General features: G+C 49.9%; 1 protein-coding gene across 9 annotated transcripts in view; it reads right to left on the bottom strand.

Moving 5' to 3' along the window:
• Positions 1-20918, bottom strand: part of SFMBT2 (Scm like with four mbt domains 2) — a 228122-nt gene that overhangs the window by 182909 nt on the left and 24295 nt on the right. For 7 of the 9 annotated variants that reach the window (XM_053895623.1, XM_053895624.1, XM_053895625.1 and 4 more), the window contains exons 2-4: positions 20563-20715; positions 11418-11512; positions 9045-9285 (exon numbers count right to left, since the gene is read on the bottom strand). In XM_053895623.1, the coding sequence (XP_053751598.1) occupies positions 9045-9285; positions 11418-11512; positions 20563-20662 (436 nt within the window). In that variant the 5' untranslated portion in view covers positions 20663-20715. Of the gene's footprint in view, positions 1-9044; positions 9286-11417; positions 11513-20562; positions 20716-20918 lie in introns of those variants that run through there. The other 2 variants (XM_053895627.1, XM_053895628.1) reach the window with 2 other exon arrangements.

Below are 20918 nucleotides of genomic sequence, written 5' to 3'. Positions count from 1 at the left end.
AGGAAGAGATACTCCCATGGCTGGGTCCTGTCAACCTCTCAGATAAATGCAGAGGGCATGACCCTGGAACAGAGGCATGCTTGGAATGGCTCTGGAATGGAGGCGTGGTCCTGGAACGGAGGCAAGACCCTGGAAACTTGAGCCTGGATGGGGAACTTAACAAGAAGCAGCAGGAAGTCAGAGTCTTGTTCAGGAGCCCAGAGCAGGAAAAGGGGTGGGAGAAACTCACCAGTCCAACAAGCTAGAAGGCAGTCGGAGGCATGAAGGAGGGGACCAGATGATGCTAGGGCTCCTGGCTCTGGGCGGGAAAACAAAGGTATGTTGGGCTGGGGACAGTCAGAGGTCCCAGGAGGCCATGCTGCGCTGCGAGAGCCCTGTCTGCTCAAAGGTGACTAGAAGGTTCTCTCAGCACTACCTGGGCCCCGCTGAGAGCAGTCCAGGGCCAGGACCCTCAACAGGGGAGAGGGGACCAAGAAGACAGGCCCTGACAGGGAGACGAAGGACCAAAAATAGCCAACAAGAGGCCACAGGGACCCACAGAACTAGCCCACCCACATCCCACACAGAATCAGACACGAGCCTGACTTAAAGTATATGCTGCTGGATTAAGCAGCACGAGAAAGTAAATTCATTTACGACTAACACCGAGACGGAAAATCTTACGGTGCCGCTTTGTGCTTACAGTTTTCACGTTGCAGAAAAACCCAAATAGCATCTGATACAATTTACATAACTTTACATAATCTCATGATTACCATTTGGCAAGGAAGTTCCAGACCGAATCGCTTCCATTTATTTGCCTCCAAAAATGACAAGATGGAAAACATTCTGGACAAGTTAGCATTCTACCTTCTTCTTAAAAATCACAAGAAGCCAATTCTACCACTTTTCTTAGTAGTACGTTTCCAAGATTTCGAGTCTAAAGATTCAACAGTCTGATTGACACAACTTAATCAATAAACAAATATTTACTAACCTCCTCCTATTTTCTTTTTTTAAATTTTTTTTTCAACGTTTTTTATTTATTTTTGGGACAGAGAGAGACAGAGCATGAATGGGGGAGGGGCAGAGAGAGAGGGAGACACAGAATCGGAAACAGGCTCCAGGCTCCGAGCCATCAGCCCAGAGCCTGACGCGGGGCTCAAACTCACGGACCGTGAGATCGTGACCTGGCTGAAGTCGGACGCTTAACCGACTGCGCCACCCAGGCGCCCCTACCTCCTCCTATTTTCAAAGCACCGATTTCAGACGTGGAGGGTGGGGGCAGGTAATCCTTACCTTAAACTCTACTTCCAACTGTCTGACCTGGGGATAAGTTATTCACACTTACCAAGCCATGATTTTCAAACGTAATATAAGAATTATACCATCCAGGGGGCGCCTGGGTGGCTCAGTCGGTTAAGCGTCTGACTTTTGATTTCGGCTCAGGTCACGATCTCACAGTTCGTGAGATCGGGCCCCACATCGGGCTCTGTGCTGATAACACGGAGACTGCTTGGGATTCTGTGTCTCCCTCTCTCTCTTTCCCTCCCCTCTTCTTTCTCTCTCTCGAAATAAATAAATAAACATTAAAAAAAAAAATCATACCAGCCAGTTTACAAAGGCATTCTTCAGATAGGGTTAGATTTAGTTAGCTGGTGCACAGCAGGCACCAAATAAAATTATTTTGTGGGTGAAAGTGTTTTTAATTGAAAAGCCATGATGCAAACAGAATAAAATTCGTGATCACATTTCGAGAAACCAAAGACGGGGATGTGTGATGTACAGTGAGTTTCAAAGGACAAGTACAGGGGAGCCTGGGTGGCTCAGTCGGTAAAGCGTCCGACTTCGGCTCAGGTCACGATCTCGAGGTCCGTGAGTTCGAGCCCCGCGTCGGGCTCTGGGCTGATGGCTCAGAGCCTGGAGCCTGCTTCCGATTCTGTGTCTCCCTCTCTCTCTGACCCTTCCCCGTTCATGCTCTGTCTGTCTCTGTCTCAAAAATAAATAAACTTTAAAAAAAAAAATTAAAAAAAAAAACAAAAGACAAAGGACAAGTACGAACATCAAGCAGGAATTATAGGAGAAGAGACTACTGTTCTACTCATAAGCTAACAGTTGTTCACCACTATCTATGCAAAGGGTTTTAATTTATAGGACAGGACCACCATTCGGTCTGCCTTCCTTGGTTTCGGTCTTTGCTTTTCCTTCCACAGGCTAAAACGAACAGTTTCATCGGTATCTAATCATGGGGCCTATTTATTGACTTCAGAGCCCCTTTATAAATCTCATTCATCGCTCTTTGAATTCTCACATTCAGAACATTTTTGAGCTGAAGGAAACCTGAGCGACCATCTAGGCCAACGCCGTGTGTTGTAAGACAGAGCCTCGGAAACGTGAGGTCACAGCTCAGAGGCCTCACGAGGCCACGTGTGGCTGTCCTGTCCCGTGCCCGACACTCGGGGCCCAGCCGCCTACAGGACCCAAGCAAATGAGAACCAACAAGCAGGGGCCAGAAGATGTGAAGAGCCGACACAGGACCGCCTGAAGAGGCAGGTACTCCCAGGATACCGAAGGCGGCCAGTGACTTGTACGTGGAAAACCATGTGACTGTGTACGATCCACTCGTGTTACGAAAATGTCGTTCAGGTCATAAACATCAACACTGTCGCATTCTGCTTCTCAGAGTCCGCGGTGACATAACTGGAAGGCCCGTGGTCCCGCGATTTCACAGCCCTACACACCAACTGCCCCCCTCACCTCTTACGTTATAACCAACTACGGGGAAAAACAAAATTCCCCCAAACAGTCCTAAGACCAGGCTTCAGAACCTGGCTGCCTCTACGTGCGGAACATAAGGCCATATTCACACTTGCTGCTGACGCTTCATGAATAAACATCCCTTTATTCAAATAAGTTATATATTAACTAACTCCCAGTAATTTTCCTTCAACTTTGAATGGTAAATAGAGTCATTCTGGCAAGGCTGCAGAGTTTGCAATTCAAATTACAGAAATGTTAATAACGGGGAAAATAAAAATTAGAGGCATGATTCCTAAGGCACCGTAATTCCAATACTTTTACTGCAACAGTAGAAAGCGCGCATAAATATTTCTCCGTTTATAAGCCGAGGGGTCTCATTCGGGCAGGCTTCATACTCACCTGCAATCCCACAGGAGCGTTTCTTTCAGGCACTCGGTAGGCGCCTGCTAGAAAGTCAAAGCTCCCCGACCCCACGCGTTAGGAGGTAGCTGCTACTTCTCAATAAATAACAGGGAAACAGTCACTGGATTAAATGATTTCCTTACATTATCACCATAAACAATAATTATTTGGCAGTTGCCCTTTGCGAGCTTTGCGTGTGCTTATGAATAAATCAAGCTTTATTGATTTAGTAAGCTAAAACGTTTTCCATCTAGCTCCTCTAATAAGGGCTCTAATCCTCCACTGCACTTACCGATGCTTTAATGTAGTATGTTTGTTAATACTTTTAATATGAGAGATTAGCGCCGATGAGCTCACGAGCAGGAACACTGCTCTTTGGACGGCCAATTGGCCACTACGCCCAGGTCTCTCTAAACACGTCCTTAGTAATGGAGTTCTCTGCCTGCGGATTGGAATCACATCTTACTGAAACGGGGAGAGCAGCCACCATGCTGTTTCCTTCTTTGTAATGTTTAGTGTAATAATGACGGCTCGTGGTGATTCAGGTATCACGTCCATTTCAGATGGCAAGGCGAGAAAAATACGGGACTGTAAAAAATATGGGACTGTGCTCGCTGGTTGGTAAAACTATCATCTAAAATCAGGGGGCGCCTGGGTGGCTCAGTCGGTTAAGTGTCCAACTTCGGCTCAGGTCGTGATCTCAGTTTCGTCAGTTCGAGCCCCACATTGGGCTCTGTGCTCACAGCTCGGAGCCTGGAGCCTGCTTCGGATTCTGTGTCTCCCGCTCTCTCTGCCCTTCACCGGCTCACACTCCTTCTCTCTCTCTCACTCTCTCTCTCTCTCAAAACTACACATTAAAATAAATAAAAACATAAAATAAAATCATAAAATGAGTGTCTTAATGCGGTGACCTCAGAAGATGAAAGGCTACTTGGGGCAACCCCAGAATGTCCTCCCAGGCATTGAGCGCTATTAACCCCAGTCTGAGCAGGAAAGGCGGCCCTCTCCTTCCTCCCTCCCGGGGTGGGGGGGGGGGGGCACAATCGCCCACACCCTCACCCCCTTGCTTCCCCCGCCTGTATTCTGGAGCTCTCCTGCACACAGTGATGGACTCAACTCCACTTCCGCTGTCACTCGGAGGGAATGATTCCCGGTTCTCTGGGCTCCAACAGGGAACCGGCATCTTTGATTCTTTGGATTCTTTATCGAGCAAAATTCTGTCCCTTGCAGGCGACAAAGGACCCAGGCACTCACAAGAATTTCCCAGCCCCGTCTGTCCCCCAATCCACTGAAACGTGATCACCCCCACAGTGACACAGAAACTTCTGTGCTTCGTACACACTTCCACAGATCTCAGCTCCAAAACAAAGTCCACTCCTCACGTATACGGTGGGCAAACCAGCACCCTTCTTCCTCCTCTCCTTCACGAGGACCACAAACCGAGGCACGTCAGGCTGGAACGGCCTTTAGGGACGATACAACCTCCTCTCAAAGATGAGAAAATGGAGAGGAATCTCACCCAGGTAGCTAAATTCACGGCAGAGGCAAAGTGAGAACCAGACCCCCAGGCTCCAGCCGCGATGTTCCTCCCGTCAAAACACCCCCTGACTCCCTTTAAAACATCCCGACTCCTGAGATCGGTAAGAAGATCCATCACACTGGAGCATCTCAAACAAAAGCGTCACGTGTCGCCGACTTTAACTTGTGTTAACACCCTGCGACGCCTTTCAAGTTGAGCCGCGACGCAGACCCGACCAGGTACAGTTGCAGAATTTACAATGATATTAGCTCTCTACGGCAGAAAACCACACAAACAAGAATCCTTGTTCGAAAATAGATTCCCCCCCGATTCCCTGCGGGGCACCCGCCGCCTCTGGCTACAAAGCAGTAATTATCCTGTACTACAGCAATCAATAAAACCTTTTGCCCCCCTGAACCTGCTATTCCCTGACTTTGTTCTCCGCGCGGAAGATTTCCAAGTCATATTGATCACCTACTAAATTTTTTCTCAAGTTCTTTAAAAGGAGCCACGAAGACATTCTCAAATTAGCATAACTTGTTATTGTTTGAGCGGGCTTCGGATCACTCAGGCACATTAATGCTTCCCCCCCTTGACTGGGTGTTCCCATTTTTCATCGGGAATTTGTCATTTTAAGTGTCTCTCTGTCTTGCCTAATAGCGCAAAGTCAGTAGGATACAAATTTGATGGTGTTTCCGAAACTGTGGCTCCTGCCACATTTTTCAGCCAAGCGAGGAGGAAGAATTGATTGATAAACTATGCCCTCTCTCTCTCTCTCTCTCTCTCTCTCGCAACAGCATGCATTTCTACCAAATGAACCCATTAGCTCCAAGAGTGTTAAAATTCAGCACCCTGGAACTTGTCTCCAGAACGATTCACTAGAGAATCTATTATATAAAGTGAAACCATCGTAGTACAGCCTTTCCAAGGGCATTTAACTGCTAATGCGTCAAACTTTAAGAGCGAGTCATAAAGGAGATGAGAAAGGACGGCGAGGGGGCGAGGGAAGCACCCTCCCGAGGGTGTGTGGGCACGACCACGGGGCCTCTGTGTGCAGAGCGGGGCGGGCAGAAAGACCTCTCGTCCCCTAAACAGCACTGACGCCTTCCCAACATTCCATCAGCGCGAAGCATCCATCGCGACTGGTTTGCTTCATGAGCCGACAGAGACCACGGGGAAATTAAATAATCTTGCATTACACCGTTATCTTTTCACCTCGGCAGCTGTCTTAATTCAAAGCAAAGGGAATAGTATTCGGTCTTAAAAAAGAAGGAACCTATCTTACACCACTCACAAAAATTCACTCGAAATGAGCTACAGACCTAAATTAAGACCAAAAACCATAAAACTCCTAGAAGAAAACAGAGGGGTGCAGGGGGGTGGGTGGGGGGAGCACCTGGACATCAATCTTGGCAGGGTTTTTTTTTTTTTTTTGGATAGGATGCCTAAAGCACAAGCAATAAAACAAAAAATAAACAAGTGAGTCTACATGAAGCTACAAAGCTTCTGCGCAGCAAAAGAAACCATCGTCAAAATGAAAAGATAACTTGGGGCGCCTGGGTGGCTCGATGGGTTAAGCGTCCGACTCTTGGGTTTCGGCTCAGGTCGTGAACACGTGGTTTGTGAGTTCAAGCCCCACGTCGGGCTCTGCGCTGATGGTGCGGAGCCTGCTTGGGATTCTCTCTCTCCCTGTCTTTCTGCCCCTTCCCCGCTCTCTCTCTCTCGGTCTCTCTCTCAAAAATAAATAAATAAACTTAAAAAACTTTTTTAAAAAATGAAAAGATAACCTACGGAATGGGGAAAAATATTTGCAGCCACGTACTGATAAGGGGTTAAATCCAAAATACATACAGAACCCATACAAGTCAATAGCCGAAAACAATCCAATTTAAACATGGGCAGAAGCGTCACTCGTTTCCCTTCATGCGTTTGGTGAAGGGGACTGGAGGTACGAGCTTCCAGTTATGACGTGAATACACTGTGGGGATGAAAAAACACAGCCAATGAGACCGTCACAGCGTGGCATGGGGACAGATGTTAGCCACACTTGTGGGGAGCAGAGCACAAGATACAGAGAAGGTGAATTACTTTGTTGCACACCCGAAACCGCTGTAACATCGCGTGTCCACTGTATTCAATTTAACGAGAAAGCAAGAAAAAGTGGGAAGCTCTGAATAGACATTTCTCCAAAGAGCGCATCCAGGTACACGAAAAGACGCTCGCCATCACTCATCATCAGGAAAACGCAAATCCAGACCACAGGGAGGTGTCGCTTCACACGTGCAGGATGGCTATCGTCACAGCGACCAGAGAGAACATGCGGGCGAGGATGTGGAGAAGCGGGAGCCCCCGAGCACTGCTGGTGGGAACGCCAACCGGTGCAGCCGCGGTGCAAAACGGTATGGAAGTTGGTCAAAAACTTAGAACTAGAACTACCCTGTGACCCAGCAATTCCATGACTGGGAGTCTATCCAAAGGAAACAAAAACACTATGCCAAAGAGAGCTCTGCGCCCCATGTTCATCGCAGCATTATTTACAACAGCCAAGACATTAAAGCCACCTACATGTTTACGGGCAGATGAACAGATAAAGAAAATGTGGGGGGCGCCTGGGTGGCCCAGTCGGTGAAGCGTCTGACTTCGGCTCAGGTCATGATCTCACGGTTCGTGGGTTCAAGTTCCACGTCAGGCTCTGTGCTGATGGCTCAGAGCCTGGAGCCTGCTTCCGATTCTGTGTCTCCCTCTCCCTCTGCCCCTCCCCTGTTCATTCTCCCTCTCTCTCTCTTTCTCTCTCTCTCTCTCAAAAATAAATAAAACATTTAAAAAAAGGCAATGACAGTGGTTGCACAGCCTTGTGACCACATCAAAAATCAGTGAACCGCACACTTAAAGGGATGAATCTTACAGTATGTGGATCGTGACTCAGGTTTTTTTCAACTATCGATGTGGGGGAGAGGCACACTCACAAATGTCATCGCCTCTAAGGGCGCCAGGGGCTTTGTGAGCAAAGACGGGGTTTGACCCTGGTTGCCCGAGGAAGTGACCGGTGAGCTAACCGCCGGGGGAGGAAGGGGTAACGCGGGCAGAGGAGCAGAAAGAGGTCCACGGGGGAGAAGAGACGCAAAGGGCCCGTCTCTCTTTCTTCCGAGGCAATAAGGAGCCCCGAGTCACCTGAGGCCCGGGCAGTGCAGTCGGTCCTTACAAATGTCACAGAAATGCAACTCAAACTCCACGTGTCTACCATGACCGCCTCTTAGCAGGCTCTCAATTAGGCACAACCCAGACCATTCCCACCAATCGGAAGAACGATCTATCGGAACTCAGAACAGAAGACAGAATCGAAAAGTTCCGGGAAAAAGCCACCGCCCATAACGGTGGACAAGAAGAAGCTCGGAATTCAGCTCTGACACGTTACGTGTCGGTTCGAAATGAAAACATCGAGTCGGAATTGAAACAGGCAGGCAGTCCTACGGACACGTTCCAGGCGCCTGAGGATCAGCGCGGAAAGTCTTCAAGTGCCACCCTGTCATCAAACACGGAAAACAAGGTGTTGAGGTTCAAGTATTTGGTAACACAGCTTTTCTCACGTACACGATCGCATGGGCTCCTTCCGTGCCTGTGTGACACGCGGAGTTTTCTCCAACTCTGCACCACGGCCAGTTTGAGCCCGCGATTCCCTGTGTGGGGACCGTCCTGTCCAAGCAAGGGTGTCTGTCTGCCAGCACCCGGCCCTCCCGCCCGATGTCAGCAGCATCCCCTACCCCCTGTCGTAACCAAAACAGGCGTTGCCAAAAGTCCCCTGGGGGGTACAGTCACCCCAGTGGAGTACCCCGTCTTCCAGCAACGAAATGGATCTTAACTACACAAGCTCTGACCATTGCGTCGAGAGTAATGTCATTTCTCCACATGAGTTTGGTTTTCTACGTGCCTCACACCCTGACGGTCTCCCTGCAAGAAGGCACGTTAAACCTTCTAGAGAAGCCTGTTCCAGATGCTCGATGCCACTGTTCAAAACGCCCAGCCTCTAAGGCAGAAGAAAAGCCACACAACCCAAAGAGGAAACAAGACGTCAGTCATGGGCGTCCCTCAGCCCCCCCTTCCCACCCCCAACACCCGTGTGACGATCAGGCTCCAAAGCTTTAAGTCTGCGGAAGGCCACGGTCGGCTGGGCGGACGTCCAAAAACGCACCCAGGTCCCCCCTCACTCTGGAGCCCCTCCAGCCACTGAAACTCAAGACACGTCACGTCAAGCACCAGACCTCCCTCCTACGTCGGTTTTCGAATCTCTGCCAGGTTTGTCTACAAGCGTCACGGACGGCGATCGCTCGGGGACCAAAAGGCTTCGGGACGCGGGCCAGCTTGCCGTCCGGATGCCGGAGCTTACCATCCGGGGGCATCAAGGCCTTGTTATTCTGCGTGCACCACCCCACGGGGTGGAGGTCTGCTATCACCACATCACACCAGAAGTCGGCCCGGCGGTCCTCGCCGTAGCCGCAGTAGCGCAGAAGCAGCAGCTGGCCGCAGGTGGTGATGACGGTGGCCACCCAGTACGTGTCCGGGTTGTTCTTATTGGCCACTTCTAATTTCATCCCCGGCTGGAAGTTGCTCTGAAGGCTGATCTCCACCTGCAGGAAGGAGAAGCACAGGGACGGTGTCACCATGCCTGACACATCCAGAAGATCACAAGAGCTACTAAGACTATGGCACGTAAGGGGCACCCGGGTGGCTCAGTCGGTTAGGCGTCTGAATCTGGATTTCAGCTCAGGTCAGGATCTCACGGTTTGTGGGTTCAAGCCCCGCACTGGGCTCTGTGCTGACAGTTCGGAGCCTGCTTGGGACTCTCTCTCTCTCCCTCTCTCTCTCTGTTCCTCCGCAACTTGTGCTCTCTCTCTCTCTCTCTCTCCCCACCCCAAATAAATAAATTAAAAAAAAAAAACACACAGCACTTAAAAACAACATTCCTGGGGTGCCTGGGTGGTTCAGTCGGTTAAGCGTCCAACTTCAGCTCAGGTCATGATCTCGCGATTCACGAGTGCGAGCCCCGCGTCGGGCTCTGTGCTGACAGCTCGGAGCCTGGAGCCTGCTTCGGATTCTGTGTCCCCCTCTCTCTCTGCCCCTCCCCTGCTTGTGCTCTCTGTCTCTCTCAAAAATAAAAAATAAAAATAAAAACGACATTCCTATTGGCTTAGAACAGCACTAAGAGGAATAGAGCCGGACGTTACGCTTTCTAGTAACCATGTTAAAAAAGCAAGATAAAACAGATGAAATTAATTTTAATAATGGATTTTACTCGACCCAACATATCCCAAACATCATCATTTCAAGACGGTCTTCATAATCCACAGAGGACCTATTGATGACTTGTTCTACGTTCTTCCTTCCCAAGGAAGCTTGCGAAATCTGGTGTGCGTTCTCCCTCGACAGCATCTGTCTGGATGGTGCACGTCTCAAGTGCTCAGGAGCTCCGTGTGGCTAACGGCCACTGCGGGGATAGCACGGCCTTAGAGAATGGGTCTCCTTTTTTTTCTTTTAATTAACGGTTACAGTCCATTAGGATCTACCAGCCCTCCCCTGAAAAGAAAGCTTTGGAGCCTGGTGGGCCATACGTTCGAAAGCTAACAAACACATCTGATATCCGTGAGTAGCAGATGCTTAAGCGATGATGGAATTATCCATAGCTTGTCCACGGGTCCACGCCACTTTTCCTTTAAACCCTACACACGTGCATCCAGGAGAGTACACGGGGGTTAAAGGGGAGGTGGGAGAAATGACAGGATTAAAGAGAACAGAGTGGCTCCGTGTGGGGGGATATTGGTAACTTCCTGGTCCAGAAAGGAAGGAAAAGCTTGTGGGTCAGTACCTCTTTCCTACACCACCTGAAGGGATCTAGCCGAGTCATTCCAGAATCTGAAGGGGCAAAACAGCCAAAAGCGAGAACAGGCTGGAAATATGCCCCCAGTTTGCTTACCACACTCGGGCTAAGAATCTTTGCCCCGGAGAGCCCAGTGAGAAGGAAAAAAAAAAAATGTTTCTTGGAATTAAATTTTCATTTCCAGCAAAGAAACTGTAATGCCTCAGAACTCCAGTCCTGGAAATTCAGTCTTTCCCTTGCTAATGGCATATTACCAAAAATCTCACCCATAAGCAAAAATCTGGTAAAACCTCGATCTTTTACTTCCTGGGACTTCCCCTCGGCTGGGCACACTATTTGCATTGCTCAAAGAATATTACTGTGAAAATGATTTTTTGGTTTGATACAAATGTGCCCTGAATATTTACGGGGGATTTCCTCTAATTTCACTCCTCTGCCCCCAAATGGCTAGAAGACTTTTAGGTGTCCTGTCAAAATAAAAATATCATTTCCAACTAAGAGAATACACAGCCATTACATCTCCTGAGATACTATTACTTATCACATGTACTTGCCTAGTTTGCTGGCTCTTTATTCGCATCAATCAATCTTTCCTGTCTCGGGCCGTGTCTACTCGGGCTGTTTAGGGTACAGAACAAGGATAAGGTACACGCTGAGCTCCCCCTCCCCAGGCCCAGCCCCCCGTTATCAGAAGAGATAACGTACAAGGATAAGGCCCATCTTCCCCGCAGCTCTCTGCGAAAAGCAAACAGACATGTGTCCGTACCTCCTCCTGATTTCTAAGAAATCCTGGCTCAATTTCCCTTTTCTTCCCCAAGGTTCAGCATCTTCCTGCAGATGCCCCTCCCACCCTCCAAACGCAGAAAGAGAAGGCGTGTTACATACATGTTTGAACGACGTGTGAGGAGCCGCGCTGGCTCCCGTTTCTTCCAGATACTCTCCCCAGTTAAAGCCAATTTCCTCCAGGCTTGAACCTTCTTCTGTTGAAAAGACAAAAAAAATAAATAAATACATAAAGTCAGAATATCAATACCAGAGCGAAGAATGGAACGGCACCGGCCGGCCCTCAGTGAAAAGCAGGAAATCCGTGATGCAGGAGACAAGCAAATTCAGTGGGTTCGGAGAACACTATCACATGCACAGCATCGTGTGCTGACTGCAGAATGTTGACTAAGAAAAGGAAACACTGGAGAAATTCTACGTGAGCTACCCCGGCAAAATCCAGGGCAAAATTAAGTGTGCTCTCAGGCAAACGAAATGAGATTTGTTTTGGGGCACAGTTGCCGCGTGTTAGCGTATTCACTTGGAATTAGCCACCGTCACTGTGGGCACTTCATGCTTCCGGGAGGTCGGAGGACCAGGTAAAGGCAACCACTGGGCATTGAGGAGGCACCGTAGTGTACAGATGAACACCTCTGACCACTGGTCACTTACCACAGCTGGAGGTTATAAAACGACAGCACAGATTGTTGGTGTTGTAAGGGACCTTATTAGGAAGCACGAGCCCTGACGTGATTCCAAGGAAAAAACTATTTGAGGTCCAGAAGGATGGCTCCAGGATGTGAGGTCACCTAGCAAGTTAGTGACAGAAGCCGACCAGCTGTCAATCAAACAATTCTCCAGGCATTGAAGACTGTGCGTAAGATACAATCTCTATCATCAAAAGGCACCAGATCACTCCTCTTAAAGCACAGGTAACGACATTATGGCGTAGTTTCAAATGGAAAGAACTAATAAGCTGTAAACGTTACTTTCACCTATCTGCAGGGCTATCATAAGGAACACAGAGCAGTCGGGGGTACCCACACATGCAGACAGGCAAGAGCTTCAAAAGTTTAGAGTCTCTTTTCTTGCAATACCGAGCAACGGGTGTGGATGTTCAGCCTGTGTGTCTTCTACAGGCAAGAAGCCTATGTCACTGGCCAAGAATAAACACTGCTTTTGGTCACGTCGCTGATGGAGAAGTGGTATATCCTGGCAGGTAGGCCACCCGGATCGACAACAAGGGACTCTAAGAAAGGAAGCCTTGTTCTTGCGGGCTATCGCTGCCTTTTTTTCCACGAGAGGTTTCTTTCGTTGTCAGTAGGAAAAGTCATTTCCTTGGGAGGCTCCGCGGCGTCTCAGAAATCGACAGAAGATAATTTTTGTAAAGCCGGATGACGCGAGGCTAAACGCAGTTACCTCGCGTTTTGTCTTCTAAATCAAAGTTGCTTAAGCACGGCCTCCGCAGATCCTACCCCCGTCAAGTGGCTTGCAATTAAACGTCCGAGAAAACAAAAGGCATCTGAAGAGCAAACCTTTTTCCCTTGTCGTTCTCCCAACATCCTGCTGCATCCAGGGACTTAAGTCCTTCCACTGGAAACATGCTCCCCGAAAAAAGTCAGCGGGTCCTCTAGCCGCCAGCCAACGAGAGACACTGCTGAGACACAGTTATGTTCTGGAAAGTACCTCGGGGCGGGGGGTGGCGGGGGTCACCCAGTGGGTGGTCTGACCCACAGTTCTTCTCTCCAAAAGGCCGCAAGCATCGATTACCAAGTCTGTTTCCTGAGGCACCAGCCAGAGGCATCCCCGCACAGCACTTACATGCTCAGGGGGGCTGGCGAGGTGCCTGTTTGGCGGCTAACTTGTCGCAAAGCAGGTCTAGAATTGCTGCACCCCCTACTTGTCCAGCTCAGCTCAGCCCACGCCACCCGCAGGCCTCGCCCGCTCCAGCTGTGGGTCACGCACGGAGCCCCACAGAGACACCACACGGTCACGGCAGTGTCCTAAGAGCCATGCCGTCCTGGGCTGGCAGCTCTCTGCTCATTGCTCTGCAGGCATCACCGCGTTTCGTCCTTTCAAGAACCCTGACAGACACTTACTACCATCCCCACCTCACAGAAGAGAAGTCGGGAGCCACGCAAGGCGAGGGAGCCACCGGGACCACGCAACTGTCTGGCCGCAGAGGCCGGAGTCCGGCCCAGGCTGTCTGCTTTCGAGCCGGAACGCCTCCCAGGTGCCTTCCTGGTCACCCTTCCGCCCGATCTCCCGTGGGGCACGTCCACTCCACCACCACGACCCGTTCGTCCTCCGGGAGGGTCCAAGGCGGACTCCAGGGCCGGCTTCTGTGTTGGCGAGCATTAGAACATTCCAGAGCGAAGCCAGGAGGCGGGAAGACGCAGGCGATGCGGCAAGGCGGGAGGCAGCAGCCAGGCTCGGCGAGAACAGAGGGCGCAGAGCCCCTGGAGTCCTTCTGCAGGAGGACACAGCGAGGGGAAGACGTGGGCATAAAACTCAGTCTTGGGCCTTCAGATCCAGAAGGTCCTGGCAGAGCCCCTGGGTGAATGAACAGCTCCCGAAGGTGGAGGGGCCCTCCTGGGGGGTGATTGCTTCTGTGACATCAGAAACATCTGCCTGGAGATGGGGCCCCCAGGAGCTGCCCGCAGCAGCCGGTGCCTGGGCCTACAGAGCTCCGATGGGCCCCATCACCGCGCCTGGAAGGATCTGGAGACTCGGTCACTTGGAATCAGCCGTGAGGGCGAGACCGTGGGTCACATTTCTCAGCTTTGGGGCGGCTCCCCGCAATGCTTCCTGCTTCAGACAGCTCCCACCTAGGCTGCGAACATCCTACCCCACATTTTGTTCTCGCCGAACCTTAATTCATCACAAACCGTGTTTCTCTTCCCGCGATACACAGGCCGTAGATGCTTTCATGCTCCCTCGGGTGCTCGTTCAAGTTCCCAAGAGACGGAGAGGTCCCCCCTGTGACTCCCAAGTGAGCCCCTGAGAGCATGCTTCAGGGGCGTCTGGGTGGCTCAGCCGGCTGGGCGTCCAACTCACCGCTCGTGAGTTCAAGCCCCACAGCGGGTTCTGGGCTGATTGTGCAGAGCCTGCTTCAGATCCTCTGTCCCATCTCTCTCTCTCTCTGCCCCTCCCCCCCATTCTCTCTCTCTCTCTCTCTCTCACTCTCAAAAATAATACACTTGGGGGAAAGAAAAAAAAAAAGAACACCACTTTAGAGAGTTGTTGCCCCCTGCAGTCCAGAGAAAATACTTTAAATTTTTAAAAAATTTTTTTAACGTTTATTCATTTTTGGTAGAGAGAGACAGAGCATGAGCGGGGGAGGGGCAGAGAGAGAGGGAGACACAGAATCGGAAGCAGGCTCCAGGCTCAGAGCTGTCAGCTCAGAGCTCAACGCGGGGCTGGAACCCACGAACTGTGAGATCATGTCCTGAGCTGAAGTCAAACACTCAACCGACTGAACCACCCAGGCACCCCCAGAGAAAATACTTTTAAAAAGAACCCAGAAGTCAGATCTGGAATGGGATTTTAAAAAATAAGGCTTTTATGTCCCGCACTGGTAGTTTTGACAATAAAATCGCACAGCAAGTTAGGGTCCCCTACGAGAAGTCTTTCCCAGTCTGTAACTCCTGGCACATCCCCCCGGCACACACATCCCGAACAGCCGATTCTCTAAAGACGTTTCAATGAGCAACAGATAAACACACACGCTGTTTATGAGCGGAGGTCTCATAAACCCAGAGCAAATATTTACAGCTGATTCATAAACCTCTTAAGCCCGTAAACATTTTTTTTATCAGGGAAACCCTGACAACCTCCCTTCTCTGCGAAGGCACCAGTGGGAAGCATTTTTCCCCACGATGTCATGAAAACAGACCATGAAATGCCACCAAGAAAATTTCACAACTTAAAAGAAAACAGGCATATGCTCATTAGCGGCCATCCAGTTCTGCGAAACAGAAGGCTACTTACGCGACCAACACATTTATTTCATAACAGAAAAGGAACACTAATCGTTGAGGTGCAAGCCACTTGACGGTGAAAAATGGAATGAACGAACGGCTCACACACCTTTTTTGAGGTAATCAAGTCCTGGGTTTCGATTTCACTGTCTGAAATAAGGCTGCCTTTGCAAGGCTGACTATTAAAAGTCCCTGACTGCTAACTACCCAAGTAAAGGAGAATCGGCAGATTTGAAGTGAATAAAATCTTAACAGAACACGTTCTCATGTGCTAGGTGTTCTTCATAAATAAGGGAAGAGAAAGGAAGGCATTAAGTCTTTGCTATTTCACCTGCTGATCGTCTGGTCACACCATCACAAGGTATAAAAAATAGTTCCACAGAGTACGTTAAATAGACACACAGGACGAACGAAACTCAGCTGGCCAACACCAATCCGAGGGCTGTGTTCACGGCTGCAGGACGACCCCAGGGAAGCAGGGACAGTCACTGAGCACAGAGGTCCTCACCCCCGTGTGACCACCCAGGCGGCCAGAGAGATTTTTTTCAGAAGAAAGAAAACACATAAAAATTATCCAATCACCAAGCTTGGTTGGGAAGGACAGTAACTATTCTAGAGAGAGGGGTTTTTTGGTCTTTTCTTTGTTTTAATTTTTTTAATATTTATTCATTTTTGAGAAAAAGAGAGAGAGAGACAGAGTGTGAGTGGGGGAGGAGCAGAGAGAGAGGGAGACACAGAATCCGAAGCAGGCTCCAGGCTCTGAGCTGTCAGCACAGAGCCCGACGCAGGGCTCAAACTCACAAACCGTGAGATCATGACCTGAGCCGAAGTCGGACGCTTCACCGACTGAGCCACGCAGGCGCCCCGCTTTTTTGTTGTTGTTGTTTTTTAACAGGGAACATTATTGAGTCACACAGCACCTGTTCCCAGCACCCAGCGTAAGAGAGCTCTATTTTTCTAATAAGAATGTTGAAAAGCCTGTGGGACTCCACTCAACGTATTCCTAACACCAAAATAAAAAAAAAAAAAAAAAAAGCCAGCCCACATTTCCAGCCTAATTCTCTTTACTCCGAGGCCTGCCCGTTCTAAATGCACAACACACCGCTTTACCTACAGACCTCATCAGGAAATTACATTTGGCCAGCCTGGAAAACTAACGTCAAGGGGTCTATTTATCACCATGCCAGCATGCTGTTCTGCTTGCTTTTATCACGGCCGAAGCCTAGAGTTCCAGAAATCCAATTCTGGTCCACGACCTTCTCTATGCAGCCCGTGCCGATGCCGTCCGTTCCGTCCGCTGGCGAGGCCCTTCGGTTCACCTCCCTGCGCTCACCCCGCTGACGTCCTCAGTGTTCCTGCAAGGAGGAGGACTTCTACACTGTGCCTGTTTCATTTACAGGACTCGAGTGCCAGTCGGAGTATTGTCTGGAGCTTTCCTTAGGAAAAGAGGCAACGTGAAAGATGACAAAGCTGCTCGTGAGATTCAGAGTCCACTGGTTGGCGCTCGAGTTCTCAGTTCAGAGGGACGGACGGTCCGGACGAGGAATGGCATCCACTCGGCGTCGGGCGTGCAAACACGAAATCAAAACCCCCGGGAGCAGCCGGCGGAGGCTTCTGTGGTTCGGCCCCGCCGCGCGGGCAGAGAGGAGCTGGGGGCACCTACGGGTAGTCACGTGCTGGGGAGGTACAGGCATGTGTCACATCACACGTGGGGAGAGGGGCCAGCAGACAAGAAGCTGGGTGGTGCCGGCGCCCCAGAAAGTGTGTGTGCGCGTGGAGAGGGGGTACGCACGTCACATTTATGTACCAAGGGTGACTTCCCCCTGCACGGAAGCGCAGGGACAACCCAGTGTCACCGAGCACCGTATCTGGAGCCTCAGGATGCCTGCGGTGAAATCCTGGCTCCAACACAAGGGCCAAGTGACTTCTCCCTGTGGTCCAGTGGCCTCTCTAAAACGGGGATACTGAAAGCAGCTCTTTTGCTGGGTCACGGAAGGGTAAACTGAGTCAACGTACAGAAGGACCTGAAGTGAGTGCCTGCCATACAGTTCGAACTCAGGATCACGTCCCCAGCTGTCCCAGGTCAACGTAGAACCAGCTGAGGAGCACTGAACGAGCCTTCCCCTGTTCTTCTGATCCGGAAGTCTCGTCTGAAACGCCTCTGGGCAAAAGAGCCTTGTCACCAAAATGATGTGCTGCCCCAAGCGTGTCACGCCCAAACCAGATGCCCTCCCACTAGGCCACCACCGAAACTGTCTTAGGTATCAACAGCTCAGAGGGGCCCCACTTGAGAAAATCCGCTTCCTGACGACTCATACCGGAGTAGGTTCTGAGCAGTCGAAGTCGTGAGTTTCTTCCCCAAGTTGGCCTCTACTCGCCACAGAGAGTTCTATTAGACCATGCTTTAAACTGATTTCTCCCCCCCCCAAAAAAAAGAATCAACACATGCAAAAAATAAAAAAAAATAAATACATAAACTGATTTCTCCTTTAGGGGTCCACCTTTGTGGCACCACCTGTAAGTCTCCCCCGTGCATAAGAGCTTATGGGAACCCCAAAGGACAGATCGGCCAGATACGAGGGGAAAAAAAAACCTCTGGGACCACAATCTGCAAATGCTAACATAATTCAGAGCCACTCAGAACTCTTACTTCTTTTTTTTTTTAAGTTTAGGTATTTATTTTGAGAGCGAGAGAGTGTGCATGAGCAGGGGAGGGGCAGAGAGAGAGACAGAGGAGGAGAGAGAAGCCCAAGCAGGCTTCACGCTGTCAGCGCACAGCCCGACGTGGGGCTTGAACTCACGAAACCGTGAGATCATGACCTGAGCCAAGGTCAAGAGTCGGGACGCTTAACCGAATGCACCACCCAGGCGCCCCAGAGCTACTGTTCGTTTTAAACATCTTGACGTCTTATACAATTCAGGCCGCGTATGGCACACGAGCAAGGAAGCCCCCATGCAGTGAGTGCCGTGTGATGGGCTCGGCCCAAGCACACCGCGGCCAATGACAGAATGAATCTCGCGCTTCCCTTTCATGGAATCACCCCAAAGGAAACGTAGGACGAATGATTTTCCTGACACCGTATTATTATTATCGCTGGGTTTCAAAATCTACTTCAGCTACAGAGATCTACTGCAGCTACAAGAAAATGAAAAGCCAACACACGGTTGGTTTTTAAACAGGTCTGAAAACACACCTTTAGAAATGACGCGGGAACAGACATCAGATGTGCATCCAACGAAGTCACGGTGAAAGCCCAGGGAACCGTAAGTGGAAAAGTAACCCCTTTCAGGAAACGTAAGACAGACTTTTCTAAAAAGCGTATTTGTACTTAAAGAACATCAAGCCTGGGGCGCCTGGGTGGCTCAGTCGGTTGAGCGTCCGACTTCAGCTCAGGTCACGATCTCACGGTCTGTGAGTTCGAGCCCCGCGTCAGGCTCTGGGCTGATGGCTCGGAGCCTGGAGCCTGCTTCCGATTCTGTGTCTCCCTCTCTCTCTGCCCCTCCCCCATTCATGCTCTGTCTCTCTCTGTCTCAAAAATAAATAAACATTAAAAAAAAAAAAAAAAAAAGAACATCAAGCCTATAGGATGGAGTTTCCTCAGGAAGGAATTTCCATACTTCCGCTGTGGGACAAGGACTCAACTATGCCTCTGGAAGCTTCCTCACTCTGGCTTTCATACAGAAAAACCACAAGGGGTGGGGGTGGAAGACTGGGCTGATTCTGAAGGAGACACTAACATCTTTCAACATATTTAGGCAATAATTTCAGGGGGGTTCCAGGTTTTTGGAGATAAAGATACAACTTGAGAAATGTAAGGTAATCAATTCGATGATACCAAGCAATCTGTAATTCTGTCATTGACTGCGGTCATCAAAATACGGAGACGAACTTCGTGACTTTTATGGATAACGGTCAAATCTCCCACTGAATTCAGGATCAACATTTTGTACATGAATTCACCACAGCAAACGTTCGGGATCCAGACAGCTGAGTTGCCCTTATTTAATCTGCTGTAATGCAAATACAGCAATCCTTTGAAAAAAAACAAAAATAAAAAAACCACTAGTGTCTTTTTAAAACGGATTCCTGTGTAAGTATTTAGAAAAACATGCTTTCTAATAAATTCACTGATTAATTATTAAAATTCAATCAAAGACTGGCTTGGTGTGCTTTGGTTTTAGTTTCCTTTTTTTTTTTAATTTTATTTTTTTAATTTTTAAAATTTACATCCATGGGGCACCCGGGTGGCCCAGTCGGTGAAGCGCCCGACTTCGGCTCAGTTCACAATCTCACGGTTCATGGGTTCGAGCCCCACGTCGGGTTCTGTGCTGACAGCTCAGAGCCTGGAGCCTGTTTCAGATTCTGTGTCTCCCTGTCTCTCTGCCCCTCCCCCACTCGCACTCTGTCTCCCTCTGTCTCAAAAATAAACATTAAAAAAATTTTTTTAAAAATTTACATCCAAATTAGCATCTAGTGCAACAGTGATTTCAGGAGTAGATTCCCTGGTGCCCCTTACCCATGTAGCCCATCCCCCCTCCCCCAACCCGCTCCGGTAACCCTCAGTTTGTTCTCCGTATTTATGAGTCTCCTCTGTTTTGTCCTCCTGGTTTTAGTTTCCTTAAAGGGAGTCAGACCTCACCACGCACTCACATGACCTAAGTTCCTTTCCCGTTAGGGAGTCCTCGGAGAGACGTGCTGAGGTTCTGGAGAGGGGAGAGAAGGCGGGGACACCCAGAGCTGGGGCGGACCCGCTCTCCTGCCTCTCTGGGCACGTGGGAGACAAGGATGGCTTTCTCGCCTCCCTTGCAGTGGTGCCCACACGTGACAGGTTCCGGTCCAGAGGTTCTGAGCGAAAGTGAGCTGCGTCTTCTGAGTCGGAGCATTTCACTGTTGACTCGGGAGCCCCCAGCCCCGCCTCCCCCGGAACAAAAACCACCACCCGCACGTGGCGCACCGTAAGACCGTGTGCAATGAGTCAGCGGAGGGAACGCCCGCTACCTCGTCTGAAATGGCATGAACGTGACGTCGACATTTACGGGGTTACCCACTGAGATTCTGAAGGGATCCGTCACTCCGGTGTCACCTGCCCCTCTCTGTCCAGCGTCGGGAATACTGATTTCGCGCTAACTTTCAAGAGGCCGCAGGCTGACGAACAGGACAGCAAATCCTAGCAGCGGGCAACGTGAGAGACCTAGGAACGTCTGCCCCGCTGTTCCCCGAACATCTTCGGGGAGACACGGGTCACTAAATCAAAGGGGTCAGACAGATCCAGAAAAGAAACTCCTACCTGAGTCGAGCCCTCCATTACCGTTCGCTGAGCTCTGCTGTCTCTCCAAGGGCGAAGACAGTGGGTCTGGCATGTTGGAAACTGACAAACCGCTCTCCATGCCTAACGAGTAAGGGTCCCTCTTCTCTTAACGCATCCTGCAGGAAGGATCACCTAAGGGCAGCCAACAAAGGAAGAAAAAAAATCAGAGCCCCTTGATTATCCTCGGTTTATAAAGGCTCCAAAAATAACAGTATCTGATCAGCGCTGTTGCCCTGTCATTATAACACGCAGGCTGCAACGGAATGTTGATGATAGAAAATACCAGAAATAAAGACTGAGGAGCACGCGTCTACACGCAGTCCACACACAGGTCC

Source organism: Panthera pardus, unplaced genomic scaffold, assembly GCF_024362965.1.
Source record: "Panthera pardus isolate Hobbes unplaced genomic scaffold, ASM2436296v1 HiC_scaffold_6, whole genome shotgun sequence".
NCBI classification, from domain to species: Eukaryota; Metazoa; Chordata; class Mammalia; order Carnivora; family Felidae; genus Panthera; species Panthera pardus.
The sequence above is the reverse complement of the archived record's forward strand: the minus strand, read 5'-3'. Positions and strand labels throughout refer to the sequence as shown.